General features: G+C 36.8%; 1 protein-coding gene and 1 long non-coding RNA gene across 6 annotated transcripts; one reads left to right on the top strand and one right to left on the bottom strand.

Moving 5' to 3' along the window:
* Positions 1-773: 773 nt before the first annotated feature.
* Positions 774-5,721, bottom strand: hao2 (hydroxyacid oxidase 2 (long chain)). 4 transcript variants are annotated; one of them, XM_056755630.1, is made up of 9 exons: positions 5,703-5,721; positions 5,477-5,553; positions 3,679-3,839; positions 3,413-3,564; positions 2,166-2,449; positions 1,540-1,761; positions 1,308-1,466; positions 1,109-1,178; positions 774-994 (listed from the first exon to the last, which is right to left on the bottom strand). In XM_056755630.1, exons 3-9 carry the CDS (start codon positions 3,807-3,809, stop codon positions 939-941), a joined length of 1,074 nt encoding a protein of 357 aa, XP_056611608.1. In that variant the 5' UTR covers positions 3,810-3,839; positions 5,477-5,553; positions 5,703-5,721; the 3' UTR covers positions 774-938. The 4 variants fall into 4 exon arrangements, 3 of the variants coding, with proteins under 3 accessions (XP_056611608.1, XP_056611609.1, XP_056611607.1); XM_056755631.1 differs by lacking the exons at positions 5,477-5,553; positions 5,703-5,721 and adding an exon at positions 4,012-5,439; XR_008907366.1 differs by lacking the exons at positions 5,477-5,553; positions 5,703-5,721 and having other exon boundaries at positions 1,282-1,466; positions 3,679-3,982.
* LOC130427892 (uncharacterized) lies at positions 2,456-21,151 on the top strand. 2 transcript variants are annotated; one of them, XR_008907368.1, is made up of 4 exons: positions 2,456-3,337; positions 7,409-7,561; positions 10,298-10,417; positions 17,684-21,151. It is a non-coding gene; the product is annotated as an uncharacterized LOC130427892 (long non-coding RNA). The 2 variants fall into 2 exon arrangements; XR_008907367.1 differs by lacking the exon at positions 17,684-21,151 and having other exon boundaries at positions 2,456-3,322; positions 10,298-11,770.
* The last annotated feature ends 6,466 nt before the right edge of the window (positions 21,152-27,617 follow it).

Genomic DNA, 27,617 nt, shown 5'->3' with positions numbered 1-27,617 from the left:
ACTTGCATATGTTCTGGTGTTATACATACCTGTACAAATATGATAAGCCAGTGGCCCGGTAAAAAACAAAGGTGCACTTGACGGGATAGTTCACACAAAAATAAAAATTGTGTCATTTGTTCTCCTGAACACAGAAGGATGTTCGGAAGAATGTTAGTAATCCCCAATTTACTGACATAGTACGGAAAAGAAATACTATGGGAGTCAATGAGGGATGAGATCTGTTTGGTAACTAACATTGTTTCAAATGTCTTCCTTTGTTTAGCAGAACAAAGAAATGTATACAAAATTGGAACCACTCGATGGTGAATAAATGATGACAGAATTTAAATTTTTTGGTGAACTGGCCCTTTTATTTTATAAAAAATGAAATATAATAGAAACTCTTTTTAAAGAAAACTGCCGTTTTGTTGCATACCCTGTTTGGTTTTTGGAATACGAGATACAGTTAATGCCCAAAATCAACATCGACCATGATATGAAATTAACACACATCATCAGTTATTACCTCATCTTATCACCTTATCTAAAACAATGTATAATGTCAAGTAATGGTGAATTGCTTTAACTTAAACTTCTCTGTGTATATGTTGTGGCCACATAAAAAAGAAACCTTCAAAAAACACCTTGATATTTAACCTTCCTTACTATCTGTTACTGACAGACCTAATAGAAATAGACATGTATATACTAAAGTTGACTAGACTTTGTGAAGAGCTATGCTTATCATGAGCTCTTACAACAGCATTCACATAAAAACCACAAACAACAGATTAATCAGATGAACTGAAATTTATTTGCAAAGTTTATGATTGAAATAAAAACACTGTAGTCAGTTATATATTACCATCATGTGAACATTTGTGAACATTCATACACCACTTGAAGTATACATTGTGGATTATTGTTATGTAAATAACTGTAGATCTCATGGATATTCAAAGTCTGGAGAACTGAATGAGGCTCCTGTTGATCTCAGAAACATTTCTGCAACCTAGAAAAACAAGAGGTGATTTGAGGTTGAGACACCAAAACCCTGTTTCATCTCTTTCGATGTGAAAATTTGACATGCTTCATTTAAAAAAAAAAAAGAGCGCTATAAACAAACCTGATAACGCCATAGATAAACGGAACTCATCTTGCAGCATCTGCAACACCTCCTTTACTCCTTCCTCCCCCTGCAAAACACATATGATTCATATGAACATCTCATCTGTGTGAATTACCATGCATTTGTTCACAGCATCTTTTTAAATCGACAGGAAGCTGATGCATACTTACAAAAAATGGGATTCCCGCAGTGTTACCTTGTAAGCGAGGCCCCAGATTGCCGGTCTGCCAATAAACACACATTTGGCTCCCAAGGCTATAGCCTTCAGCACATCGCTGCCCGTGCGGATGCCCCCGTCCATGTAGACCTCAACACGGCCCTGCACTGCTTCTACTATCTCAGGCAGACAATCTATCTGTGTGATATATACGATCTTGATGTAATAATCTGATTGATGTAAATTATAACAAACTTGCAAAGTTCCTTACTGTCGCGGGTCCTCCATCTAGTTGTCGGCCTCCATGATTTGACACAATTATGCCTTGGACCCCATGCTCTACAGCTAGCTCTGCATCTTCTTTTGTGAGGATGCCCTTAATGATCATAGGGAGATGTGTTAGAGACTGGAGCCAGCTCACATCCTTCCAGCTGATTGATGGATCTAATGTGTTAGCCGGGACCCCATATTCTTCAACGCAGCTTTTTTGCTCCTGTGGAGAAAGCCAGAGATATTCAGATAAATGCAAACCTCTATGCACCCAGATATTCATGGGATGGTTTCCCTGCTGACACAATCAAATAAAATTAAAAATTCATATTAAATCAAAGATTGTTGTGTACTGTATTGGTTTAACAATGACAGTCTCTAGAATTAGGGCCAAAACACATCATATTAAATATGTTTTTCGATGATATGGTTTTAATGGTAAAAACCTAATGGTTCATAATAGTAGTTGCACTGTAAACCATTAGAATTTGTGTATTTTCTACCAGAGGAACTCATACTAAGCAAGTTTGAACCTAGCTAACAACATTTGCTTTTCTCATTCCATAACCTGTCCTACCCTAAATAAAAAATGATGGCACAAATACGTAATAAATCATACAATCTTACCTGAAACATCCCATCAAAGTTCTTGACCTTCAGGTGAGGAGGGAGTTTAAACTGGTTGCGGATGTCATTGCGCCGTTTACCAGTATAGGGTACATCCACTGTGAGCACCAGGGCCTTATAACCGAGCGCTTCCACTCTTCGCACAATCTGCTCTGATAGTTTACGGTCACGGTATAGGTACAGCTGAAACCAGCGGTAACCGTTGGGTGCTGCGGCAGAGATCTCCTCCACAGAGCATGTGGAGTATGTGCTTGTTATATAGCAAGTGTTCACCGCTTCAGTGGCTGAGAAATAAAAGAAGAGACGGATGGAAAGATTAAGAGAAAAACAGCAGTTAAAACGATTAGCAGTTTCTTTGTGTCTATATCAGTTCTACTCAGCAGTCATTGACAGTGTTTCAGAGTAAAGAAGCGTGCAAGAAAAAACATTACAGCAGTGGTTCACAAAGTGTGGGCGTTCAGCAAAAAATTACATTTATGCAATTGATTTATTTTTATCCAATAAATAAATAGAAAATGCATCCTTCTTATATTGTCTCACAACAGTTCAAATACAAACAGCAGAAGAATGTCAAGGTGCAGGACTGACTTTTCTCCAGGGCGTCTCCCTTATCAGGTAAATGTTACTACTTTTCAATATTTCCTTAACAAATCTCATCTCACATGTGTAAATAATATGAATTCATAAAATATATTTCTCCTGCACACCATCTCTCTAATTTGTATATATATATTACTCTTAAATAATGTGTACTTCAAATAATATGAATTCATAAAATATATTTCTCCTGCACACCATCTCTCTAATTTGTATATATATATTACTCTTAAATAATGTGTACTTCAAATAATATGAATTCATAAAATATATTTCTCCTGCACACGATCTCTCTAATTTTTATATATAAATCACTCTTAAATAATGTGTACTTCACTTATATTTGGATTTCACACTGTGCTCTTTTAGGCTTTATTATTCTTTCTGATATCGCCCATCTCGTGTCGTTCCCAGAGCATGTCCTGCATTTGTAGTTGTATAAGAAAGTGTGCGTCCCAATCGATCTCGCGGTATTTCGGTGTCATGCGCCGATCGATCTGCGCAGCGCAGAGGACGAACGCAGCTTACAGTAATGCCTGGTAGTCAGTCAGACTTTACGCGTGAGTACATGAATGGTAACTATACTACCTTCTTATTTTACATTTCGAAGCTGTGTTTAACTGGTACTTTGTGAAATGTTATACTCTCACCTCTGGCCGTGGCCATTTCTCCCTCATACCACGCCAGGCAGTGGAAGCCCGTGGGTGCAATTCCCACAGGGAAATTGATCTCAGTTCCTAGTACCGTGGTCCTAGTGTCGCTGACCGACACGTCACGTAAAATCCTTGGCCTAAAGCGGATCCTAAAAGATATAACAATGTTTTGACATATTTGTATGTTTAGAGTTTCGTATTGGTTTAGCTAAAAGCATGCACCGTAAACGTGCAAAAAAGTAGTGCTTGTACTCCTAGGCTACCGTTTGTAAGCCAGCAAGTTGTCATCTCTAGTGTAACATTCATCAGCTCCAGCAGCATAATAGTCCCATGTGGATTTTGAGAGATGTTGTTTGGCATACTCCTCAAAATCGTTGAGACAAACCATAGTCATGCCTGCACGACTGCACAGCGGACCTTCTCCCTTGGAGAAGAAAAAACAAAACATGGAAACATCCGTAAGTACGAAACGCAGGGCTTAAAGTTTTCCTGCACCGTGCCTGATTTACGGCTTGCGGCGTTTGACTGCAGAAAAGAAAAATATCTTAAATTTAACATGCTTATTGATATCAGTTCGAGTTAATAAGTTCGCCTACCAATGGTATGAGACTGTCCAATCAGAATAGAAACGCGGGGGGGGGGGGCGTGTCTTGGTTGCTGGAGTGATACGCCAAGTCGGCAGGATCGAGAGTAAGTTTATAAAGCCAAAGCGGAGGGCAGCTTTTAAGTCCATTATGACAAATGTGACATGTACAAATGAGAGACTTTGACATAAAGATCGATTACTTTGTGTTGTTTCGGCAAATCATCTGATCACACCTCCACTTCTGCGCGTCACTGACACGCTCATGCGCGCGCGCTAACTGCGATTGAGAAATCAAGGATCGATTTCTAAAGCGTCTAAATCCTTTTCTTTAAACATTTTCACAGCTTATTGCACTTATCTCACAGAGTTAAGTCATAAATATGGTGGTTTTTGTATGAAGTGAGCGTAAAAAGTTGAGAAAGAAATCTGATGTTAATACATTAGTGACAGCAGCCTGATATTCCTGCCATTCTATGTGCTTGATATAAATCAAACAAATGTCCCACTCACTGCTGACTCCGTAACCTTTGTAACTTTAATAGGATTTTATATTATTTTCGTTTCACAGTTTGTAGTGCAAAAAGGAGTTTAAAAATGGAAAATAAATGTGCCTCCACAAATCATTATAAAAAAAACGAGATAAAAAAAGTCACGCTTGCTTTTTTGAGGGCTCATCTATGCTTACCTGCTTTGACCAACTTGAATCTCTCATTTCTATTTGTTGTGGATATGACTTGTGCCACATCATCACCATTAATACCTATGAAACCATTTAATCGCTTTGGATAAAAGCTTCTGCTAAATGACTAAATCATAGATCTGGTCTCTTTATTTTGCTCTCAAAATGCCAACCTCATTAGGCCAAAAATATGAGTCTTATTTATTTTCTTATTATAAAGTAGGAATTTAATCATGATGAATTTGGTTGAATTTGGTATTTTAAGCTATGTTTTTGTATACGATAATTGCATAAAGCTATGGTTTTGTGGGTTATAATTATGCCCCCATTTCTTTAGAGTCAGTGATCCATACACATTTCATCAAAGTTTAGGAAACGTCTGTCTGAGAAGCTCAAAAACGACATGTTACTAATTAGTTTCAAGGGAAATAATGTTCTTTTTTATTTGACAAATAACCCTGCATATGTGTCTACTCTCGCAACCCCGCAATATGAAAGTTCAGGCTCAGGATTTTTTTACTTTAACCCCTGGAAACGGTTATAATCCTTATGAAAATTAACTGTGGTTTTACAATAACCTTGCTCACAATGTAGACACAAATAAATGTTAAATATTTTCAAGGATAATATTAAAATCTTGCCACTTAAATGGCATAACAAATCAGATTACATAAACTCTTAAACCACACAAGTAACTTAGAACATAGAGTATAAATGTAAAAGGTTTAAGCATCCTGTTATGCTCTAGTTAAATCCTTTTATAAACAACGCTGAATGCAAAATAGACATCGTTTACCTTTGCTTTAATGGCACAAATTTTGGTCACAGTACTGTGGAGCGCCCCAGTGCTTTTAGCCAACTGCCTATGGAATGCTGAATGTTTGGAGCAAAATACTGATTAACACAAAAGACTAAACCAGGGTAATGGGAACGCTGGGCTGGAAACAAACTTTTGAGTTATTACTAAGAACCAGTACTCATCAGCAACTTGTACTAAATAGGAATTTATCAACGATACCTACCTTCTTTAAGATTGTATAGACAATTCTTGCTTTTCAATGCTTTTTATGCACTACAATTTAAAGTTAATAATTAAAGTAATGGGAAACTCTGACCTCTGGACTTTATCCTGTATTAACCATTTTCAAGAGACTAAGCCAGTGCTGGCTTATCCATCAGTTCATGTTTAATATACGGCCACCGAAAAAATTAAGAGAACACAATTTTTTTTTCTTTTTTTTCTGAATTTACTACAAAGTAAATAGCATTCTATATATCAAATACTATCTAATTTAATACTATCATTTATGTTATTTTTTTTTAAATGGCAATACAGCAAAAATATAGAAGAAACTGACAATGAAGATAAATCTCTATTTTCTAAATATAACTATTAATAATTAGAAAAGCATACGTTATTAACAGTTTGATTTCTAAATTTCTGCTTTTAACTAAAGTTTAAAAAAGGCATGCATATCCACACACCACTAGCAGTTTATTCAGCTTTCATATTTGTCAACTACTAAATACAGTTGGTGCATTTTAAGTAAAATTAAAATTTGTGTTTAATTCTGTGAATTGTGATGTCTCCCAAATTCAAAATGAAAATTTGCAAAAAATTGGTCATGATAACAAAAAGAGAGACTAAAATTCTATGACCTAAGACTGACCCCTGCTTTTTTCTGTGTTTTCAGTGCTTGGAATTGTGATCATTGTCCATAAAGACTATAGAATAAACCTCAGGAGCTCATGAACTCACAGTTCTCTGTATACACTGCAAGCACACGTTTAACTCATTACTGAGATAGCTTGTAGTTTTAGTGCAAGAATATCTTGTTCAAAGAAAATAGTCAATTGAACTTCTTGTCAGAAATCTGTAATGAAATCTAGTGGCCCAGGGTGACTTGTCCTGGAGACAGGACTGCAGAATAAGTGGATTACATCATAAAACACAGACAATGGTACATTATCCCTGTGCCTTAACATCTCATGAGAGGTATTAAAAAGAAGTCACACTTTACCAGGAGCGGCTTTGATATGGGGTGGCCAAGCAGTGTGTTTAAGCAATAGCCTGAGATCCAACTGCTCTTTTTTCCCACCATTACAAACACTTATGTCATCTAACAGCTGACAGTTTATTGACTGTTAATTAGCTTAAATTAACTGTTACAGAGTGATGCACAGTATAACAACTGACCTAGGTGTACTATTCAAACAAATCTCTTGACACTGCAAATGATAATGTTTGCACAAACTTGTTTGAGTCAGACCTTTCAGTTATGACATCAGATTTAATATTACTGCAGGCTGGCACAATTTTCAGTATAAGGGTATATTAAATTATTTATTATGTCTTTGCCTAAGTATTATGTTGAGGTGAGCTTAACATTAGAATCATTTTGGAAATTGGTTGGATCTATATTCAACAATGCAATGCATTAAGAAGTGAAAATGGATACCTGTTCACAATGAGCATATGTTATAATGTTTCTCAAATACATTGAAGTCTAAATTCTGTTTGTATCATTTAGTCATTTGTAATGAAGTTTTTTTATTCTGTGGCTTATTATTGGGTCAAAATGTGTTAAATGCTTCGTCATTTGTGTATAACTTTTTGCGGTGGCAGCCAGTGGACAAGGCAGTCAAATAAGTTGTTTACTGTTGTGTGGAAACAACAAATAACGTGTAACTTTTTTTGGCTTTTTGCATCTTTTTATGGATGGGACAGAGGAGAGTGAGACAAGAAATTGTGGGATGAGAGAGAGGGATTCGCAAGCCGGGAAAGGACCACGAGTGGAGATTCGAACTAAGGTTGCCGGAACTGCTGCTTTACAACATTTCGGCGCACAGTCCACTGGACCTCTTGGCTCCTGCATAACGAGTAACTTTTAACTGTATTTTTATACACTCATAATAATTTTCACATTTTCTATTTTTTTATGCTCTCCTACTTATAAGTCACTTTGGATAAAAGCGTCTGCCAAATGAATAAATGTAAATATTTTCTTGTGCACAGCTGGCATTATTTAGGTAACTATTAAGAAAAAGTTTTTTCATTCTTCTATTATTATAAAGACTTGAACCTCTTCCTCTTGTAGCTGTCTTAAACAAAATAACATTACATAAGACCTGTCTGTTGTGTCCAAAACTAATATTTGAATTAAAATGTTTTTTTCATTAATCAATGCGTAGTAAACAGTGAATACTTGCATTGGTATTACTGTACATAACATTTACGAGTATTAATAAATCCCTTAAAAATAGACTGTTTATTGTTAGTTCACGTCAGCTGACACAATAACTAACATACACAAATACACTCTTCTGTAAAATGTTACCAAAACACCTAATAGATGGTCTGATACTGCAGGTCTATTGGTCTTTAGATATTGGTCTAAAATCTTGAACTGAAGCTTCTAGCAACTATATGCATAACATAACATAATATAATGCTTGTAGTACTGTTGGTTCAGCACAGACACTTCCTGTCAGTGAAGTTTGTTCATGTTTTTAAGGACACCATAGTTTTGAGTATGTATAAAGTTTTTCTGTATTTTTTATATTTTTCTGTATATTAAGTCTGTTAAAATTTGTGTCATAACATCAATAATCTTTTGTTTTGATACCTATATTCTTTTATTTTGGACAACAAAGATCTCTGAGACAGCAGGCAAATAGACGTGTGAACACTAGGTGGCAATAGAGTAAGCAAATAAAACATTTTGGAGCAGTTTTCAGCATAAGAAAAGATTAAAACCTGAGCACTTGAGAGGTTAATCTTGAAACATGTCTCAAGTTATCAACAAAGAGTTTAGCTTATGACTTAAGTCTGTGTTTTAAACAAGTGGATATGTGAGGATCAAAGTAGGCCTACATGTGTGGTTGACAAATAGCCACTAAATGTGTCCTATGGTGGGACAGCAATAATGATTAAAAAAAAAGAACAATGAAGATAACTCTTACGGTATTTTATAAAGTAATACATATTAACAGTTTGTTTTCAAAATTGTTGCTGTCATGTACATTGCACATATTTATTTGATAATATCTATAATAAGAATGTTGAGTTTTCATATTTTATGGGGACTTTCTATAGACATAATAACTTTTTTCTCTAGGCTAAACTTTTAGTTCTATCTCATAGGAAACATGCCACATTTTTACATTTTCGTATTAATAATTTTCTGTTATATCTTTATAAGATGCTGTCATCAGAAGGAATATTTCCACCTGGTCAAAATTACTAGTTTTACTATCTTTGTGCATGGGGACATTTGATCCCAACAGCATACAATATGGTTTACTAGGATCACACAAACACACATTAGTTTTCATACTAAGACTATAGGACGATTTGATGACATTTTAACATGAATGACCTCACTTGGATAGCCATATCCAAACCTGTCCACACCCATGCACACACACCGACAATTATTTTATAATGGATCTAAAATTCCCATCTTTTTAATTGTAAGGCATTTGAGTCTTGTGTATATCCAGGTAATAAAAGTTACAGATATCGTACCTTGTCACTGAAGCTCTTGATTTGCTGATTTGTTTCACTGTCACAGGTGTTCAGGTAGAAATGTGGTAAACAGTGGTAAATCCCCTGCTCACTTAGGCCACACACACACACACACACACACACACACACACTCTCACAGTCACTAAGCCCTACTGTCAGCACTTTCCATGGTCTGTGCATTGTACAGAAGTGAAAAAGGGGCCAAAAGCAACTTTTTGTTTCAATTGTATGTATTGTGAGGGTGGGTAACTGGCATATCATCAATATTCCTGTTCAACCTTTCATGTGGTAATTTTTTTTGGGTAATGTTTGGGAAACTAATTTTTCGTTATTTGAGTTGTTTCAGCTGAACATTGTTTAGTGTTGCGATTATAAATATTTCTTATAAAAGTATGAGTATCAAGAGTTTTTAGATGAGCAAACTAAGGGCTTAAATGACCAAAGGTATTTTTTAAAGGAATAGTTAAAAAGGTTAGGTTAAGTGAATTCTGTTTTAAATGCACTGTTGTCGATATTCTGTGTTTTTTATGCAAAAATAAATGAAAATTGAGAAAGAAAAATGCATGAAGAAAAATGATTAAAAAAAAATATTTTTACATCTATTCACTGGGGATTTTAGCTGAAGCTTGTACGCATTTAAAGGACATAAAAGCATTATATGGTATCAAAACATGCTATATTGCAAATCTTCTAAATCTGTAGAAAACTTACATTTTAAAGTCATATCCAAATTGGGAATTGTTCTTTTGAGTCCGATCTTATCTGTTACAAAATCTTTGGTTTTTACAATACGAGTTTAAATATTTCATAGTTTGAAACACTGCTGGGTTTTTATAATGATTCCTTTAAGGTTTCAACTTATTTGAAAGTGAGAGAAGGAGAGAGTGTGTTAAAGAAAGTATCAATGACTGAACTCCCCATGAACGAAACCAAACTCCACTTAACGCTATTCATGCCACGCTTGTGCTATATCTAAATCAAATTCTCCCGTTCTATGTAATTACGTTACTTAATTTAAATCTAATAATAATATTCGCATAGTGTATTTTTGTATCGCTTGTCTGTGAGTGTTTTTGTTTTGGTTTGCAGTGAAAACGTTGAGGGCCAGGCTCCGCTCTTTGAAGGCCTTTGAGCACGAAGAGGTGCTGACCGACCTGCTTTAACTGAGGTGTAAATTGTATTAATCCACAGATGGCTCTGATGTTGATGGTATCTATACATCTCTCTTTCTTCTCTCTTTTTCTCTACCCATAACCCACACACACAACCTTCTAGTCATCTCAGTTGAGCCTCCCTTTCTCTTACATTTATTATTAAAGTAAAGACTTTTTTTGTATGATTGGAAAAACCTTTTTCACATGTTGCTGCTGTCTGTGCCTTCAGGCTACAACACTGTTACACCACAACATATGTGTTAGATTGAGCAGAGTGTTTCTCCTCTGCCCTGGTTACAATCTTTTGTCTTTACCTCAGCTCTCAGTTTCTACATCTCTATGAAACAAGGTTTAGTGGTTCTTCATTTAGTTCAGTTTGAAGTGCTAATGTCATTTTTCTTTTTTTATGCCCTTCGTCCCACATCTTTGTGAACCAAAATAGCACCTACTGCTTGTCACAATATAGCGGAGAGATCAAAAACACGCCTCTCTGCCTGTCAAATACAGTTTGGGTTCATCACACATGGAATCCTCACCACACATTAGTGAATATGTGTGTGGAAGACCAACCAGGCGGTACAAAATGTTTTTCCAAAGTGTAAACTTCTCTGTTTCCTATTAGGAAATTTAAAGAATGTTTGCATATACTGCATGGCACTGATTTAACTTTTTAAGTAGAATTTTATTGTGACTTTATTTAACAGTATGTTGAACCTACAAGGGAAGTAACTTTTGTTTCATTTACAGCAATTCAAATTCAAAGAACTTCTCATGCATGTGCAAACTCAGTTATATACTGTACAACTTACTAACCTTTTAAAAGTCGCTTTATAAGACAAAAATCATGTGCCAACTGTGGCGTCTAGGATCTCTCGTCTTTGTCACTTCACTGTCTGAGAATTTTAAAGATGTCAGAGCAAACTCACTAATAAAATCCCCCCATTTCTCTTAATTTGTCAATGCCATCTTCTGTCCCCCTCATCTTTTTCTGTCTCTCTCTTTTTGTGTAGTGGAGATGGTCATAAATCTGGAGCTCAGATTGATTGATGGTTTATAAATGTTTGATGTTTTTGTCTGCATGTGGGAGAAGGCAGTGATGTTTGAGAAAGTGCATGGTCAGCACTGTAATGCACAATTTAAACTACTTATGTTGTCATATTTGAAAACGAATGGAAACAGTTGGAAATTCAGGGCATAAATACCAGTGAATAATATCGTTTTAAAGGAAACGGGTTCTTAAGACTTTTAAAATGGTAAAAAAGTAGTTATAGACGGATATATTGGGTTAAAGTTATAGTCAAGTCATAATTGATCAATTTTCTGTATGTCTCTCATTTACTGTAATTGCATGTTATATTGGCCTCTTTTCTGCCACAGTGTCTTTTTAAAGCGGTATCGCCATCTGTCATTATAAACCCATAAAACGCATAGTTTTAAGAACCTTTGAATGAGTAGTTCTTTTGCGAACCAAAACTAGTTCTATGGACTCTCTGTGAGGAACCTTCTTTAGGACCCTTATTTTGGGAGCATAACAGAGGGCAAGAAATGTGAAATTTCCTATACAGCTTTTCTGTTACATAAACAGTATCTTGTGCAGGTTTTTGCTTAAAAAGCGCAAGTTTATTAATTAAATTGTCTTACTTAAAAGTGGTTGTGATGGTTCAGCACTCTGGATAGCTCAGGTTCTGTGCTCTTTATCTGTATTAAAGCACCTCCACTTCACTTTATTAACCTATACTGTACACCATAGCATATTATTTGAAACCCTAAAAATGTAAACGTTATTTAGTAAAAACAGGTTCCAACGTGATTTTGTATTGCAATCGAGTTTTATTTTGAGCCTGAAATGTTGTCTGTGTAATAGATCTCATCTTATCATGAGTTTCATCAACCTCTTGTCTAATTGTAGCATTTGTGCATCATACCCTAGCCATAAAATTATGTATCTTAAGTCAATTCATATGCATAAACCACTCACTTGTCTCAACTCTCCCCATAAACGTGATTCAGTTTCATAGAAATGTTTCTCCTCATTGATACAGTTGTTCTGGCCCCGTTCATTCTCATTCGTCCATGAAGAAAGATGGGTTGAAATGGCTTGATTACGTAAAACTAGGTGAAATCAAGGATATTTGACTGGTCAGACGTGCTTTCTTCCACCCTTGAAAGCCTCAAACACAGCCTGGGAAAAGACGAGTGGAAGAAATGAGCCCTCGATTAGATGCAGCTTCTATCATGAGCAATCTGGAAAAGATCCTTTGGGTCATTTCAGATGGAGAAGAGTTTTGTTTCAGTACAGTTGAGAGAAGTTTAAATTAAAATGAGGTCAGAAAGACGCCTCTTTTCTTGTGTACTGTGCAGGACCACAGTCTGTGCTTACATACATAGTGTCCAAATAATCAACAGTGCGCACATGTACTTATGCAAATAACCATATAGATTGTCCAGATGTGTCTTGATTTCATAGTTTATGTTTGTATGTTGTTGTCTTTCTTTCTCTCTGATAAGTAGATTACATATCATAAACACTTCAATAAAAATGTCATCTACCATTGTATCCTCACATAGAATGTTGAGCCTGTGCTGTTTGCAAGTGGGTTTGTCATTTGTTTTCACTCTAAGTAGAGAACGGCAATGGTGTGTCACGAAGACCGTCTGTCTTGTCTTCGCCATGCTCACGCAGGGATGCTGTGCAAAAGTAATTCATCACAGGGCTCCTGGAAAAGATGCTGATGAGAATCAGACATTCAATTTGTTACAGCTGTACACGAAGAGAGAGAAAGGCCAGTTTTTCAGGACCCCAATCACTTCAGAGTCTATATGCAGAACAGAGGGATGTGAATGTTTTCATTGCGTTTTTATTTTTAATGATACAGAGCAGATGTGTGCATGAGAGTGTGGTCATTTTAGAGAGGAAAAGGAGAAAAAAACTTCACAGAAAACTATAAAACTGTCCACCAGAGACTGTCCACTAAAGCATACTTGTGCTGGTCAAATTATGCCACCAAAGAAAATCACTGAGTGATCTCCAAGATATTTACTACTCCGGGTCAGTAACAGCTGAATACAGCGCAGTGTTTTTATTGGGTCTGTGAACTCAGAAATGTTAAATGAGACACGTTGAGGTTTATTTGTGTTTTTCTAAACTATTGCTCAAACCAGCATAAAGCTTATGCCACCCAGAAGTGTCAATCCCCCTATTAGCTTTCATGCTAAATATGTGAACGTCCATCTATCTTCACACACCAGGTTTACTCTCCAAGACAGACATTACAAGTCTCAGCGCAAACTTCTCTCAAAAAATCACAGGGTGACAGAGACAAATACATTTTTTGCTTGAACTAAAAGTGGCGCCACATTAGCTTTAAACAGGTTTTGGTTTAATAAACAATGCATGAAATTTTCAAAAAATCAGCACTATCGTATGACAAATGAAAAACAAAAGCCTTTGCAGAGCTCACGTGACTTCCCGTTTTACAACAGAAAGTCTCAATCTCATTATTTATATGATGTGTGTGAAACAGGAATGAGGCAAAGAAAATGCTATAAATCCTATAGGAAAATAACAAAATATAAATAAAATAGATAAAATATAAGATTTCTTTAATGTCTCCATTATTTCATTATGACATTATATAAATGGGAAATGGAGCTCCTCACTTGCTTAGTCCTCGGATGTGCACTAAAAGATTTCAAGATTGACTAATTTAACCTATGTTATATTCACATTAATATTATAACTTAATACGTGTAGGCCTATTTATGACAACATGTAAACAACACGTTGGGCTCTATTTTCACCATCAAAGCGCATGGTCTAAAGCGCAGAACAGGCCCATGGTCTATACGGGTTGTCCCGATTCTCTTAATGAGTAATGGGTGTTTTTTGGGCGTAACATGCAATAAACCAATCAGTGTCATCTCTCATTCCCTTTGAGCGCCAGTTGCGCTCGCGCCATCTTTTTTCCTTCTGTATTTTTGATGCATTTCAGTGTGAAATGGAATTTCTAATGAGGAAAAATTGTGGGCATGGCTTTCGTCTTTCCCTGTGATTTGATTGGATGTATAAAAACAGCCGTTGCATTTTGAAATAGTTCTGGCAACAGCTGACAGTTGAAGGGGAGGAGTTAACGGATGCTCCGCCCAAACTGTCTAATGTAGGTAATTTAGTATGGTTTGTCATTACAGGAAGGACGTGCATCTTCAGATTTACTAAAGATTATGACGGCACACACATTTTAATATTTTTTTTTAAAGAATGACCAACATTGATTTACTATTTACAATAAAGGCTGCAACATTTCATGAAAAAATGGGCATTGTTATTTTGTAACTTCACTGGGATTTTAAAGAAAGCGCTTGGGACATTGACATCAAGTGGGTGAGCTTGGTATCGAAGTCTAAATTCAAAATATTGCAGAATCTAGTTTAGAAAAGTAATGTTTCTGTTTCTTTTGCTTATTTTTAGAAATAATCTACAGGCAATCCAAGTTAAGTGGAGTCCTCGAACGCGTGCATGCGAAGTAACGTTTGTTTATGTTGTTGCTTTGAAACCGTATAGCAAAATGAAGAAAAACATCTTAGACAACCAATAAAACATAACTGAGAATGTCATTAACTCTCATCCACCGTGAAAAGCAAAAACTTTCCTTTGGGTAGGAAAAAACAAAGCTTGAGGAAGACGTGGGAGGGTTTGAGAGAGCGCCACGTTGATGGGGGGAAATTACAAACGAACCGGCAGGTTTTCTTGTCGACGGAAGTGAATGAGCGATAGCAAATATGCTTTTTCTCACTTTAGTTTTGTAGTCCTCTGTCTAACCAACAACATTTGAGCGGTAAATGTGTCAGTTACTACTGTACACAAAGCACCACACAAAACTGAATAAGAGTGTGTTAATCGACGTCACGCCGCCTCAAATGTTGCGCCATCTTGGGAGAATGGCTGCTAGTGAGTTCAATGCAGTGTTTTGTTTTTCCTGTTTGATTAGGAAATATAACTATGGTAGGTTGGTCTTGCTTTGTTAAAAACTGCAATAGCATTACGCAGAGTCCATGAGGAAAAGCCCATGGTATGATTTTTCCACATATCAAACAAAACGAGTAACGGTACAAATCAAAACAATAATAGCAGTGGATTATCCTCCCGAGATGGCGGAGCCACTGCAACATACAACATAGGGAGTGACGCCAGCTTCACATTCTCTATACATGCTCATTCTCAGTCCTTAAAAGTAGAGTTATAAAAGGTAGATATGGTCATAATTTATTCACCCCTTTATCATTTTAAACATGTATGCCATTTATCTTCTGCAGAAGATAACAAAAATGATATGCTGGTAACCCAAAAGCAGCGGTACCCATTGACTTCCATTGGTTTTGTGTCCATATAATAGAAGTGAGTTGGTACCACCGATCGACATTCCTCAAAATATCTTACGCCTTCTACAGAAGAAAGTCAATGATTACACCATTTTCCGATTTGGGTGAACTATCCCTTTAAGAAACTGCAGGGATTGAAGAATGCGTCACAAATTCTTTGCCAGGTTCATGTTGTTCAAAACTCCCCCTTATGGCATCTTCAAAACACACTGCAGGATACACTGGATGAGCTGATTATTCAGGAACGAAAACTGTGGAAGGTACAACACCAAGCTCAGTTTGTGTGACTGCATGATTTTTGCTTGTGTGTGACAAGCAGGTTCCTACAGACCTGTTTCCTTTTATAAGTTGAAGTCTCCACTACAAAGACTGAAGCTAGTAAGGTCCTTAACGAGGAGATATCAGTTTTCCTGCTTCTTATGTTCTGCCAGTCTTAAGTTTCACTTTCAAAGCTCAGCTCGCTCGCCAGCATCCCACAACTGCTCTCCCTCGTACCATCTCACGAGGCGAGGGAGAGCTGATTGAGACATAAAAACTAAAGCACAAAGACATATGCGCACATGCGGCGCGCTTGTGCAAAGCGCTTTATCCTCTGTTGAGCTGTTTATGGTCAGTGACGTCCGGTTAAAATGACTTTTAGTAATCCCTCTTAGGCAGCACCAAGATACATTGGGTTTTGGTAAAGCATAAGACTATGAAGCGTACGGACCTCTACAGCTTCTGTATATAGAAACTCTCTGGGTTATGTTATCATTGCACATTTAATGGAACCAGATTAGTAAAAGGTTTTTGTAAAACATTCCATAATTTCTTGGCCAACATGTGTATAATGGTAAAGAATGATAAAGCATTTCCTGTTTATATGTGTGTTTGTGTGATCACCAGATGGTTACACGCTTTGTGTATTCAGTACGCGGCGATTCGGTGTGACCACTGCACACCAGATGAGTTGGTTGATGAGTGAAAGGCGAGGAGATTTCAGCTGCAGCCGTGGCCCGTGAGCACCGCTTTCATATGTCGTCCAGATCTGAGCTGCCCACCATGCAGACGGAGGGCTATTATTCATCGATGTGGTATTTATGAGAGGAGGGAACTGGCCATGACAGAGAAGCGCCGCTTTGGTTCTTTTTACCACATATAATTGTGTTCCTGGAACCTTCACCCATTGCTTTTGACAGCAATGCTGGTCACTGGCATGGGATGTTGGTGTGAGTTGGTCTTTTAGGCTCGGGTTTCATTCAGGTGTCCAGAATTTTCCACCCCGTGATCACACATGACAGTTAGATTGAGAAATTTGAGTTAAATGCGTTGTGCATGTTTTGAAGAAAAGGTCAACGGGCTTGACTGATCTGCTGGAACTATGATACTCATATTTTCAAGAGTTGGGTTTTGGCTACTGTGTCTTAGGACCGCTGCTATACTTTGAACTTATCTGTCAGAACAGGAACAGGAAATGCTCACAAGCTCATATTGAATTCATAATAAACCATGTCCACACTGACCTTTACGAAACCCTTAGCTTACAGAGATGGAACAAAGAGAGAGACGCTTGAATTGAACTATTGAATTCCAACAGGAAGGAGGAGAAATGATGTTGACCACTTAGAGCTGAATTCGTTATTGAGGACTGATTATGTTATCATCATGTTGAATTACTGCTTCCATCATTAATAGTTTACAAATACAAAAATCTCATTCTAATTTATAGTAAAACTCTGTTAGCTATGTAATTGAAGTTTTTAGGGACCCAAGGATTGCACGGTGCACTGGTACTATGTTAAAGCTTGAAAATACTGGCTATGCCATTAAATGTTTTAAGAATCATTATCGTAGTACCATAAATAATGTTGCATATGCGCATTAATGTTCATTTAAACATGTCATTTATGTTCATTTAAACCCTTACATCTGCCTTTTTGCATTGTATCTCTTCTTAATTCAGATTCAAGTCACTAACACTGGCCTACAGGACTATCTCTGGATCAGCACCGGCATACTTTCACACCCTCCTTCCCTCCTACACCCCATGAAAAACCCTGCGTTCAGCAAATGAGCAGCATCTTGTATTGTCTTCTTAAAAGGGCAGTAAATCGCTTTCCCTCTCATTCGCCTTCATCATCATCTCTTCTGTGAATGATTGACAGGCAAATAAAAAAAACTTTCTCTCAACAGGTATTGTTCTGTATTTGTGGAAACTAGTAACTTTGTGGTTGTTTCATCTGACCTCAGGCCCTATGTCTTGGACACTCGGGTGAAGATAGGGGTGGCGCTGTCAACTGATCACCACCTGGTGGTGAGTTGGATCCGATGGCGGGGGAGGAAGCTGGACAGACTCGGCAGACCCAAACGTACTGTGAGGGTCTGTTGGGAATGTTTGGCCGAATCCCCTGTCAGAGAGATCTTCAACTTCCAACTCCGGCAGAGCTTCGACCAGATCCCGTGGGAGTCTGGAGATTTTGAGTACGAGTGGACCATGTTCTCCACCTCCATTCCATTTTCTACCGCTTATCCGAACTACCTCGGGTCACGGGGAGCCTGCGCCTATCTCAGGAATCATCGGGCATCAAGGCTGTTCTCCACCTCTTTACATGTAAATCACTCGCGCTTGACGCGCCATTCGCGTTTGGTCTGAACACAACATGACGTTACTGTGAAATTACCACATCAAGCGTGAGGTGCTAACATGGATGTAGCTTTGAAGCCGCCGGGTTGCTTCAGGGAAAATGTATTTTTAAGAAGCTTCCCAATGGAAACATCGACATGACTAAGGTTGTTTGCACATTGTGCAATGCGAAATTGGTTTAAAAAAAGCTTTCTCTCAACAGGTAGTGGTCTAGCTTCAGTTGAAACCAGTAAATTTGTATTGGGACCTAATGTATTATGGCTCCTGTATGACATATCGCTTGTTGCTCCCTCACTCTTTGTATATCACTTTGGATAAAAGCGTCTGCTAAATGACTAAATGTAAATGTACTGTAGGAGCTCTTCCAGTCTCAAGTACAACCTAAACGCAAAGCATCCCTTAGCTAATGCTAATGTAAACACAAGTTCATCTTATTGAACATAATTTAATTTTCATCACCAATTATCATAGTAGAACAGCTTTCTCAAGCAGTTTGTGATGCATTTTGGAAACAGGAGATGAGCCCCTGGTCTAATGCGCCACCTGGCTTGAGACACCTGTTCTGGGTAGCACACATATTCTGAATGCCTTCGGCAGAATTCAAATGAGCCATTTTAATCTAGATTAATCTAGATTAATTCCAAGATTAATCTAAATTAATCTATATTAAAAAAATCTATGCCCACCACTAAGTAGCACCTATCTTATTGTTCCTATGACATATCGCTTTATTGGTCCCTGAACTCTCTGTAAATCGCTTTGGATAAAAGCTTCTGTTAAATGACTAAATGTAAATGAATCTGTTTTGAACGATTCGGACGAGATTAATTTGTCAAGCCATTTTGGTTGAATGATTCACGGACTCTGTAAAAAGTTGCTGGCACCTAATTGGCCATTTCAAATTTACATCTAAGGTTAGCTTTACATTTTCCTTTATAAACATTGCTGTAGAAATGTATTTTTTTTTTTAATTAGTTCTCAATTTGAAAAATGTTCTAGTGTACTTTAGCAGCCAATCTACTAACAGTAATATTTCCAAAAAATCCTTGACACTAGTGTTTTTGAGTCTTACCATAGTAAATATTAAAGTAGACTACTGTATTTGCCACACTCAATCCGATTGCTATACTAGTTTACTATAGAAGTCTTTACTGTTAGTAAACATTGTGACATTTTTGTGGGCGGAGCTTAGGTGGAGGCAGAAATATCCCCCTTTCAGGATTACTATTGCTAGGTAGCACGTTTGTTTGCTTGCTTTTTGACAATGACTTGAAAAGATCTGATTAAATTTCCACTTTCTAGGACCGCATTTGTATTTGATAAAAGTAACTTTTAACGCAAGGAACCTGTCCGACCTGTATGCACTCACTCAATGGATCTAGGGACGAACGGACAGGATTACCTCCAGTTAAGTGCCCTGAAATAAACCTACCAGACAGAGAAACCAAGCTTGTATAGTAAAGATAAGCTGAGAACGTATAGATGCCTGCGTGTACTAACCATGGCAAACCTTAGCAAATGCATTTACTTGAACACAAACCTGATACATAACATGAGCCTTCTCACTGTTCCCTCTCCCATTATACTAATGCACTTGTGACACCAAAGAAGAGGTGACAAACAGTTTCGCACATTTTCAGACCGAAGATGACGGGAGTGGATGTAGACCTGGACCACTGATTTAAGGTAGATGGGCGAATTTGCTGTTATCATACTGAAGGCCAGTGTCAGATTTGAACTTGATGTGGGCAACAACTGGCAGCCAGTGAAGTGAAATCAAAAGGGGTGTTAGATGGATTCTTATAGGCTGATTGAAAACTAGACGTGCAGCTGCATTCTGGATCATTTGCAAGGGCTTGACTGCATTGGTTGGAAGGCCGACCAGCAGAGAATTGCAGTCCAGTCTTGATATGCCAGAGCTTGGACAAGCAGCTGAGAGGCATGCTCCGACAGGAACGGCCTGATTTTACTGATGTTGTAGAGCACATACCTGAATTTGGAAAGCTTGCTGCAATGTGGATTTGGGCATAGGCCTATGTGATATATTTTCAGACACATACCCAAATCATCATTTTAATCCATTTTAATCTAAAGGGAAATTTTTGATGATCGTTTCTGTTCAGTCCATTCGTTTTATTGTGTTTAACTACAGATGTTGTCAGTGTTTTTGTTTGGCAATGGCAGCAGGTATGTGTTAAAATATCAAACTGAAGACTGTTTTCTGTCCATTGGGGCACTAAACAAAACAACAAGATGATATTTTAAACTCCTTATGTAGCCGAATCTGTGCTGGTTTGTATTGGACTTCTCCAGTTTTCCCTTTGTTTTGTCTGATTGCCTACAGCTATTGCCACAGCGTAAGCGTGATATCGGTGCAAAAAGCGTCTATAGTAAATATATATTTTTTTAATTTAGATAATTTAGTTTAAGGAAATTTGTTATATTTTGTATATTTAAATTTGAACATGGCACAGCATCGTGATACTGCTCGGTATCATAATAGTTCAGCTGGTATAGTATCGTAAAATAGGTTTATGGTGCCATGATTACGAAGGGGTTATTTGGCTCATTATGGATGAAAAGAGCGATTCAAATATTGTATATAGTAAGCACATGTTTTTTTTTCAATTCACTCTGTATTTCAGTGTACGAACTGTCAGAAAGTTAAGATGATCAGTGGGCCTTCAGAGCTGGAAACCTCACAAACCTGTCACAAATCCGACAGTCAATGCAACTGCTCCTTTTATCTATTTTCGGGGTTTTAAATAAAAAAATGAGAAATCTCTACATCTGTGTTGCACATTGGGAAAGAAAAAAGGTGCTATAAAGTAGACAGAAAATGTCAGGCATATGTGCATGATTTTAGATCAATTTACAGTTTTTTGCAAGAAATTTAATGGCACGTCGAAGTTCAGTAAAGTGTTTCTTATTATCTTTTGAACTGTATGCCTTTATTACAAAACAAAACGTTTGAAATTTTAGAAAAAAATGTGAGTACACTGATTATGCTTCATTATTTTTGATACAACAATTCCCATAGTTCCAAAATGTGAAAAATAAGAATAAATGATTAGGTGTTCTAAAACCTTTGACCGTTTGTATATACATACATTCTGTACATACATATATAAAGTACATACGTGACATACTGTCTTAAATATTTTAACACACAAAATGACACATTTCCCTTTAAGTCATTTTTTCTTGTTTTCCAGCAAAAATGTCTACAAGTTCTTGAATCAAGATGCATTTTCGTGATGAGCAAAATGACCTAAGAAAATAAGTCTTGTTTTAAGCACAAATTCACTGAAATTTCATATTTTTTCGGAAAACAAGCAAATCTGCCAAAGGGGTAAGAAAAATAATTTTGAATTAAGGTTTACATTTTCTTAGTCACTCCATTCATGATTATTTTTCTTACCTCATTGGCAGATTTTTATTGCTTGTTTTAAGCACAAATTCACTGAAATTTCATATTTGCACTAAAAACAAGACTTTTCTTCTTAGGTCAGTTTGCTCATCAAGAAAATGTATCTTGATTCAAGAATGTTTAGACATTTTTACTGGAAAACAAGAAAAAAAAACTAAGTAAGAAAGTCATCACAAGTGTCCTTTTTCATTGTTTCATTTTGCAAGTTTGAATTCTGCTTGCAAACTCCCAGATGTCTTTTCACACTCATCTAAAGGCACAGAAAGAATAACTTTTGTGTGTGATTTCACGATAAGGTTTCACCAGCCATTTACCCTATGGCTCTAAAAAAGACGTCAAATGGACAGGTCAGTCAGCATGTAACTTAATACGGGAAGAAACATCAGCGTGATACCTCAATCTTCCTCACTGTCTCCTGGCCACAGGGGAGGGATTTCAAAAGTGATGAAGAGAAATCGGGATGATTGGACTTCTCATCTCACACTCTGGGTGCTGCAGGAGAGGTGGCCCAGCCCCGGGCGGTCTCAGACTTTACAGGGTGAGGGATCGCACGGGAAAGGAGACTTGGCAGCCTAACTTCCTCTCTGCCTGCGAGAGGCCCTAATTAGCACAGCTTTACCCCGATTTTTAAAACATTCTCACTCTTCTCTCACATTCTGTCCATCTTTCTGATATTCTCAGATCTGTTACTTTTGCACGTTCCAGTGTAGGTAAGTTGAGGACATTGAAAGACCTAATAAATGAGGGGGATAATTTGAGTATGATATGACAACAGTTTTGTTGATAATATCACGTGGCGAAACGGCATGAGGTCTGATGAATTTCAGCTTACACTGGACAAGAAGAGGCTTGAATGAAAATGAATCTCGGAATAGACATCTGTATTTTGTATGATCATAAATATGAACCTATCTTATTCTTGTCTTATTGTCTTTAAAAGCCATTTTTTAATGATCAGTCTATGCACATGGCTTTACACAGCAGCTGAAAAAGACCAGGTAGTTGTTTCCTGTCTACAATCATCCATCATTCTCTTATCTCTCTATGTGTCAGCATCCCCTCAGGATCTCTGGACTCTCTCTGTGAATTCTCCATCACCTGGTCCTTATTGGACTATATATATGTGCATAGACTTAAATGTACAGAAGCACATTTTAGGTCATACAATGACATTTACTTTCTCCAATGGCTAGTTATATTAAGTTTTACTTTTACTGCCATTGAAGTGATGTCAAATTAAACCCCAGAATTTTTTTTAGCTAAACAGGAAGTGACTGTGTAAGATAACAGACTGTTTTTAGCAGCTGTTGGACGGCAGTGATGTTGATCCCAGAGAGCCATGCAAGAGACTATTTTTCTCCTTGCATAAGCGGAAAAACTTTAATACAGAATATTGACTCAAATCAGCCTTGCCTACTTATATAAAAAACTTAACTTCTGAATACTTTGACATTCATACAACTGTCTTCTGCAGAACACAAAACAAGATATTCTGTACAATATTGGTAACCAAACAATGCCGGTACCCATTCGCTTCTATTGTATAGACACAAAATGAAAGGTAAAGGGTACCTGCATTGTTAGGTTACCAACATTCTTGAAAATATTTTCTTTTGTGTCCTGCAGAAGATAGAAAGTCAAACAGGTTTGAAATGACAAGTAGGTGGGTAAAAGATAACAGAATTTATACTTTTTGGGTTAACAAACACCTTAAGTTGTATTTCAGGCATATTGTAAGGCAACCGTTTGTGGATGAGTGCATATCCTGCATCCTGTTCAACACTCTCTGTCACGTTTGCAATGAGCAGTCAACACTGTTGACTTTATAAAGTCTGCAATAGGTTTATCTGCGTGAAGAACACAGAGATGGAGAATCTATTAATTTTGAGACACAGTGGAGAGGAGGGTTTCAGATGGGAATCTAAACGGAAAAACAGACTCAGTAGATAAAGAGAACTCATTCTCAAGGCTGCAGTCAGTCTGTGGGCCAGTCACGACTCCAACACATGTACTGTCCGCTTATCAAGTTTATGACTGTATGTACCATTTTTAAAGTAACCACAGACAGCATTGTTTTGGATCACACTAACATTTAGAATGGGTGACGAATGTTGTATTTAGGTGCAACACAGCAATAACACTTAAGTTTACTTAGCACAAAAATGCAACTCACACAAGACTTTCCCTCTCAAGACTGTGAGTTTGATGGAGTAGTCTCTTCCCCTCTCCATTATTTTCTGGCACCCTCTGTGCCTTCAAACTAGATCTTTCAAATATGATAAATACTTTGGCCAGATCCCATCCCTCAGTGCGCTCTCTCAGTGAAAACGCTCACCCCAAAAGTCTGGATTCAATTTCTGAAAAAATGGAAAGCCTGTGAAGAAGGAGGGGGTGAAGTCTTGCCTTGTAAATCCATTATTGTTCAGGATATACTCCAAATCCATCTTTAATAGATGTGTTTGTTTAGGATATACTCTCAATCCACCAGTACATAATCCCATTCACGGACTAAGGTTTAGCAGTACAAATAAATATGGTAATGGATTTCCCCCACATATCGGTAGAGAGGCAGTTACAGCAGCCGGGCTCAATCTTTTCCAGATGGCATCGATAGATCACATTATTTACATGCTGAGTACTCGGTTTCCACGGCAACGCTGGCCACGTTTTTGCGCGCGTCTCCGCGGCGCGCCGCCTGTTTAGTGCCTCGCGGGCCCTGATTGCTGAGGAATGAAGCTCGATTTCATTATGATGCTGATGCACAGATGTAGTGCCCCGTAAATGCACCTTCTCTGCTGTCTTTGCGTTGCCTATGAAATCTGATCGCCTCATTTTGTGCACATTAAGGGCTAATCATGTCTATCATTTCCATTAACCGGCTCATTCAGCCATGCTCTGCGGTCTCATGTGCTTCATTATGCCCCATCCCTCTCACTGCTCATATGGTTTGTTAACTTACAGCATGATACTAATAGTTATTCTCTTTGTTTGCTCTGTTTTAAGCATTTATCGTTGATTAAACATCATTTGAGACTCTTTATGAGGTCCGTCCACTAGAGGGTAACCTATGATCATAGAACTGACCCACGACCTCTGTGACGAAGTTTTCGAGGGATTCCTCGTATTTGCTTTTAAAGATGTATTTTGGTTCGTGGTTGAAAAGGTCTGCAGATGCTACTATATGCGATTTTTTAAATAGCAGGTTAACATAATTGTCACGATTTAGCTTTGGTTTGCTTTTGTATTTCTACGACTTTCCGAATGTTGTCAAAATTTTCATTGGCAATTATAATTTAACGTGTCTTTAGACTCACTAATAATAGGAAACGCCATTAAATATTACACAAATTTATTATATTTTGTATATTTTTATTCTGCTTTATTATATTTTAATTATTTAATTTCTTTATAGTTGTATGAAATAATTGTAGTTACTTTTAAAAATTAACAAAATGTTTAGTTTAAGAATATATTTGAATCAGTGTAAAAGAATCAGTGTTTCATTAAAAATATAATGATAATAAATAATAATGATCATATTATCAGAATAACAAATCAAACAAAATCATAGAGTACATTTATAATTTACAAATTGATCGTTTCAGTTGTTATTAACAACTGGACTTATTTTGAACTGCACATGGTGTCTTAATGGTCTTAATGTTTTTACTCTTGTAGTCATATAACCCACACTTGACTGAACCTTAAAGGGCTAATTTTTTTAAAATGTATTTGACTTTTTCTTGCAATTTTGACACGTTTGAATAGGACCTAAGTTAATATTTGCTTCTGAGCCCACACCTTTTATTGTAGGCTACATAGTACACACATTGAAAATTCCCATACAAAAAATGACAAAGAATTCAGAAATCTTAAGAGATTTTAAATTAAATATAGATTTGTTTTATTAATGTGAAAGAAGATCTGGGAAAACAGAAATAGACCTATTGGCCTGGTATTTTCAGTATATGATCTGACCTGTAATCTCTTTATTTGCAGTCTCGTTATATTTTCATAATATATATTCTATATATCAAACTATAAATCAAAACACACAAACATAAAATTCTCACAAGTGACAAATAAAGTAAAGTTTCACAAGTTAAAAATATATTATCAATATGCCTGCATTTGCTTGATATATTTATTTTTACACTTGCAGATATGTTGCTCAAATAAAACAGAAACATGCAACTTTATGTAGGTAGGTCTGATAGATTTTATATAAATTGTTGTCATCTGGAAGAGTATTATATAACATAAATACTCAAATGAATAAATTAATTAACATATTAATTAGCCTAACAAATTAATTTACATATATGAATAATAGTATTAAATTATCTTCTCATTTACTGTCTTTTTTTAATATTTTCTAATCATTCAAACTTGTGATTCTCTACATGTCCACATTATGAACTGAGAACTGCAGATATTTTTGCTACTATAGTTACTGATCAAATTCTTTTAAATCATTGTTATTATTTGGACAGACATATTTAGGATACGGCTGGCCTTCACACCTAACCATTCAGGAGTACTGCAGTAAATCAGAGATCCTCCACTCTAAAAAATAAAAGCTTTATAGCACTAAAAGTCGTTCTTGGCTCGTAATCTAGGGGAACCACTTTAAGTGCTATATAGAACCATATTTTGATGCTTCAGTAGTTCTTCAGCAGTGCTTTGAGATGACTATATAGAACTGCCGAAAAACCATACAGGGGCTTAACAGGTTATTTATACTGAAACTGTGCTATATAGCACCTCGGTCACCCCAAAGAACCTTTGAAGAACCACTGAAGCACCATGATATGGTGCTATAATGCACTAAAAGTAGTTCTCCTATGATTACGAGTAAAGAACCACTTTTTGAAATTTCCTGTACATGTTTAATGTCAATAGCAGCAAATTAGTAATCTGTACATATCTTGAATTGAAATGCGTTCTGTGTGTATTGTTGAGTCTCAGAAGTCTGTTTTCCCTTGATAAACATCACTGTATCCTCTTCTGTGAGAAGTCTGATGAATTAACATCTTCCTACCACTGCCTATACCAACAGCAGCCTAGAGTCTGCCGTTGAGAATGCATATTACGCTGAAATAAGATGCAAACTGAAATTTTGGGTTTTCCGCAGCTAGAAGAAGGAGGATCCAGGCTTGTGACTTCATTGTAAAGTGATACCCATTACATACTCTGAAGAGTAGCGTGCTGACAGCAGAAGGAACCTGTAAGGGGAACACGTATACTGTACACATACATATGTTGCTATGCGTATTACATTATGAGTGTGGAGTAGTGTATGAGATAAAGTAAATTCAGAAGAGCACATTTGTAATGATGCACGGTGATGAAACCAGGCTTTGTGCCCAGCAGCTTTATCTGGTTATATTAATCACAGTCCTGCTCCAATGTTTCTGTCTGTCCCACTCTCCCTCTCTTCACAACATCAGCATCTTTAATGACAGCTGTAGATCCTTTCCATCCAAACATACTCTGCAAGGATAAACACATTTTCTCATTCTATTAAATATCACATTAACATTCTCTTCATTTTGGCCTTCTTATGAATATAGAATAGATATATACAAATAATGGGTATGGGAGTTGTAAATGTAATTTATGAAGCAGGTTAAATGGATAGGTCATCAAAAAAAGAAAAAAACCGGTCACTCCACCCCCATGTTATTCAAAACCTGTATATCACTATTTCTTCTGTCGAACAAAAAAAAGTTCATACTGTGGAATTCAATGGGAGCCAATGTTGTTTGGTTACATTTGAACATTCTTTAAAATATCTCCTTTAGACAGAAAGTCATGCAGGTT

This window comes from Triplophysa dalaica, chromosome 8 (assembly GCF_015846415.1).
Source record: "Triplophysa dalaica isolate WHDGS20190420 chromosome 8, ASM1584641v1, whole genome shotgun sequence".
Classification (NCBI taxonomy): domain Eukaryota; kingdom Metazoa; phylum Chordata; class Actinopteri; order Cypriniformes; family Nemacheilidae; genus Triplophysa; species Triplophysa dalaica.
Note: the sequence above shows the minus strand (reverse complement) of the source record. Positions and strands in the feature narration are given on the sequence as shown.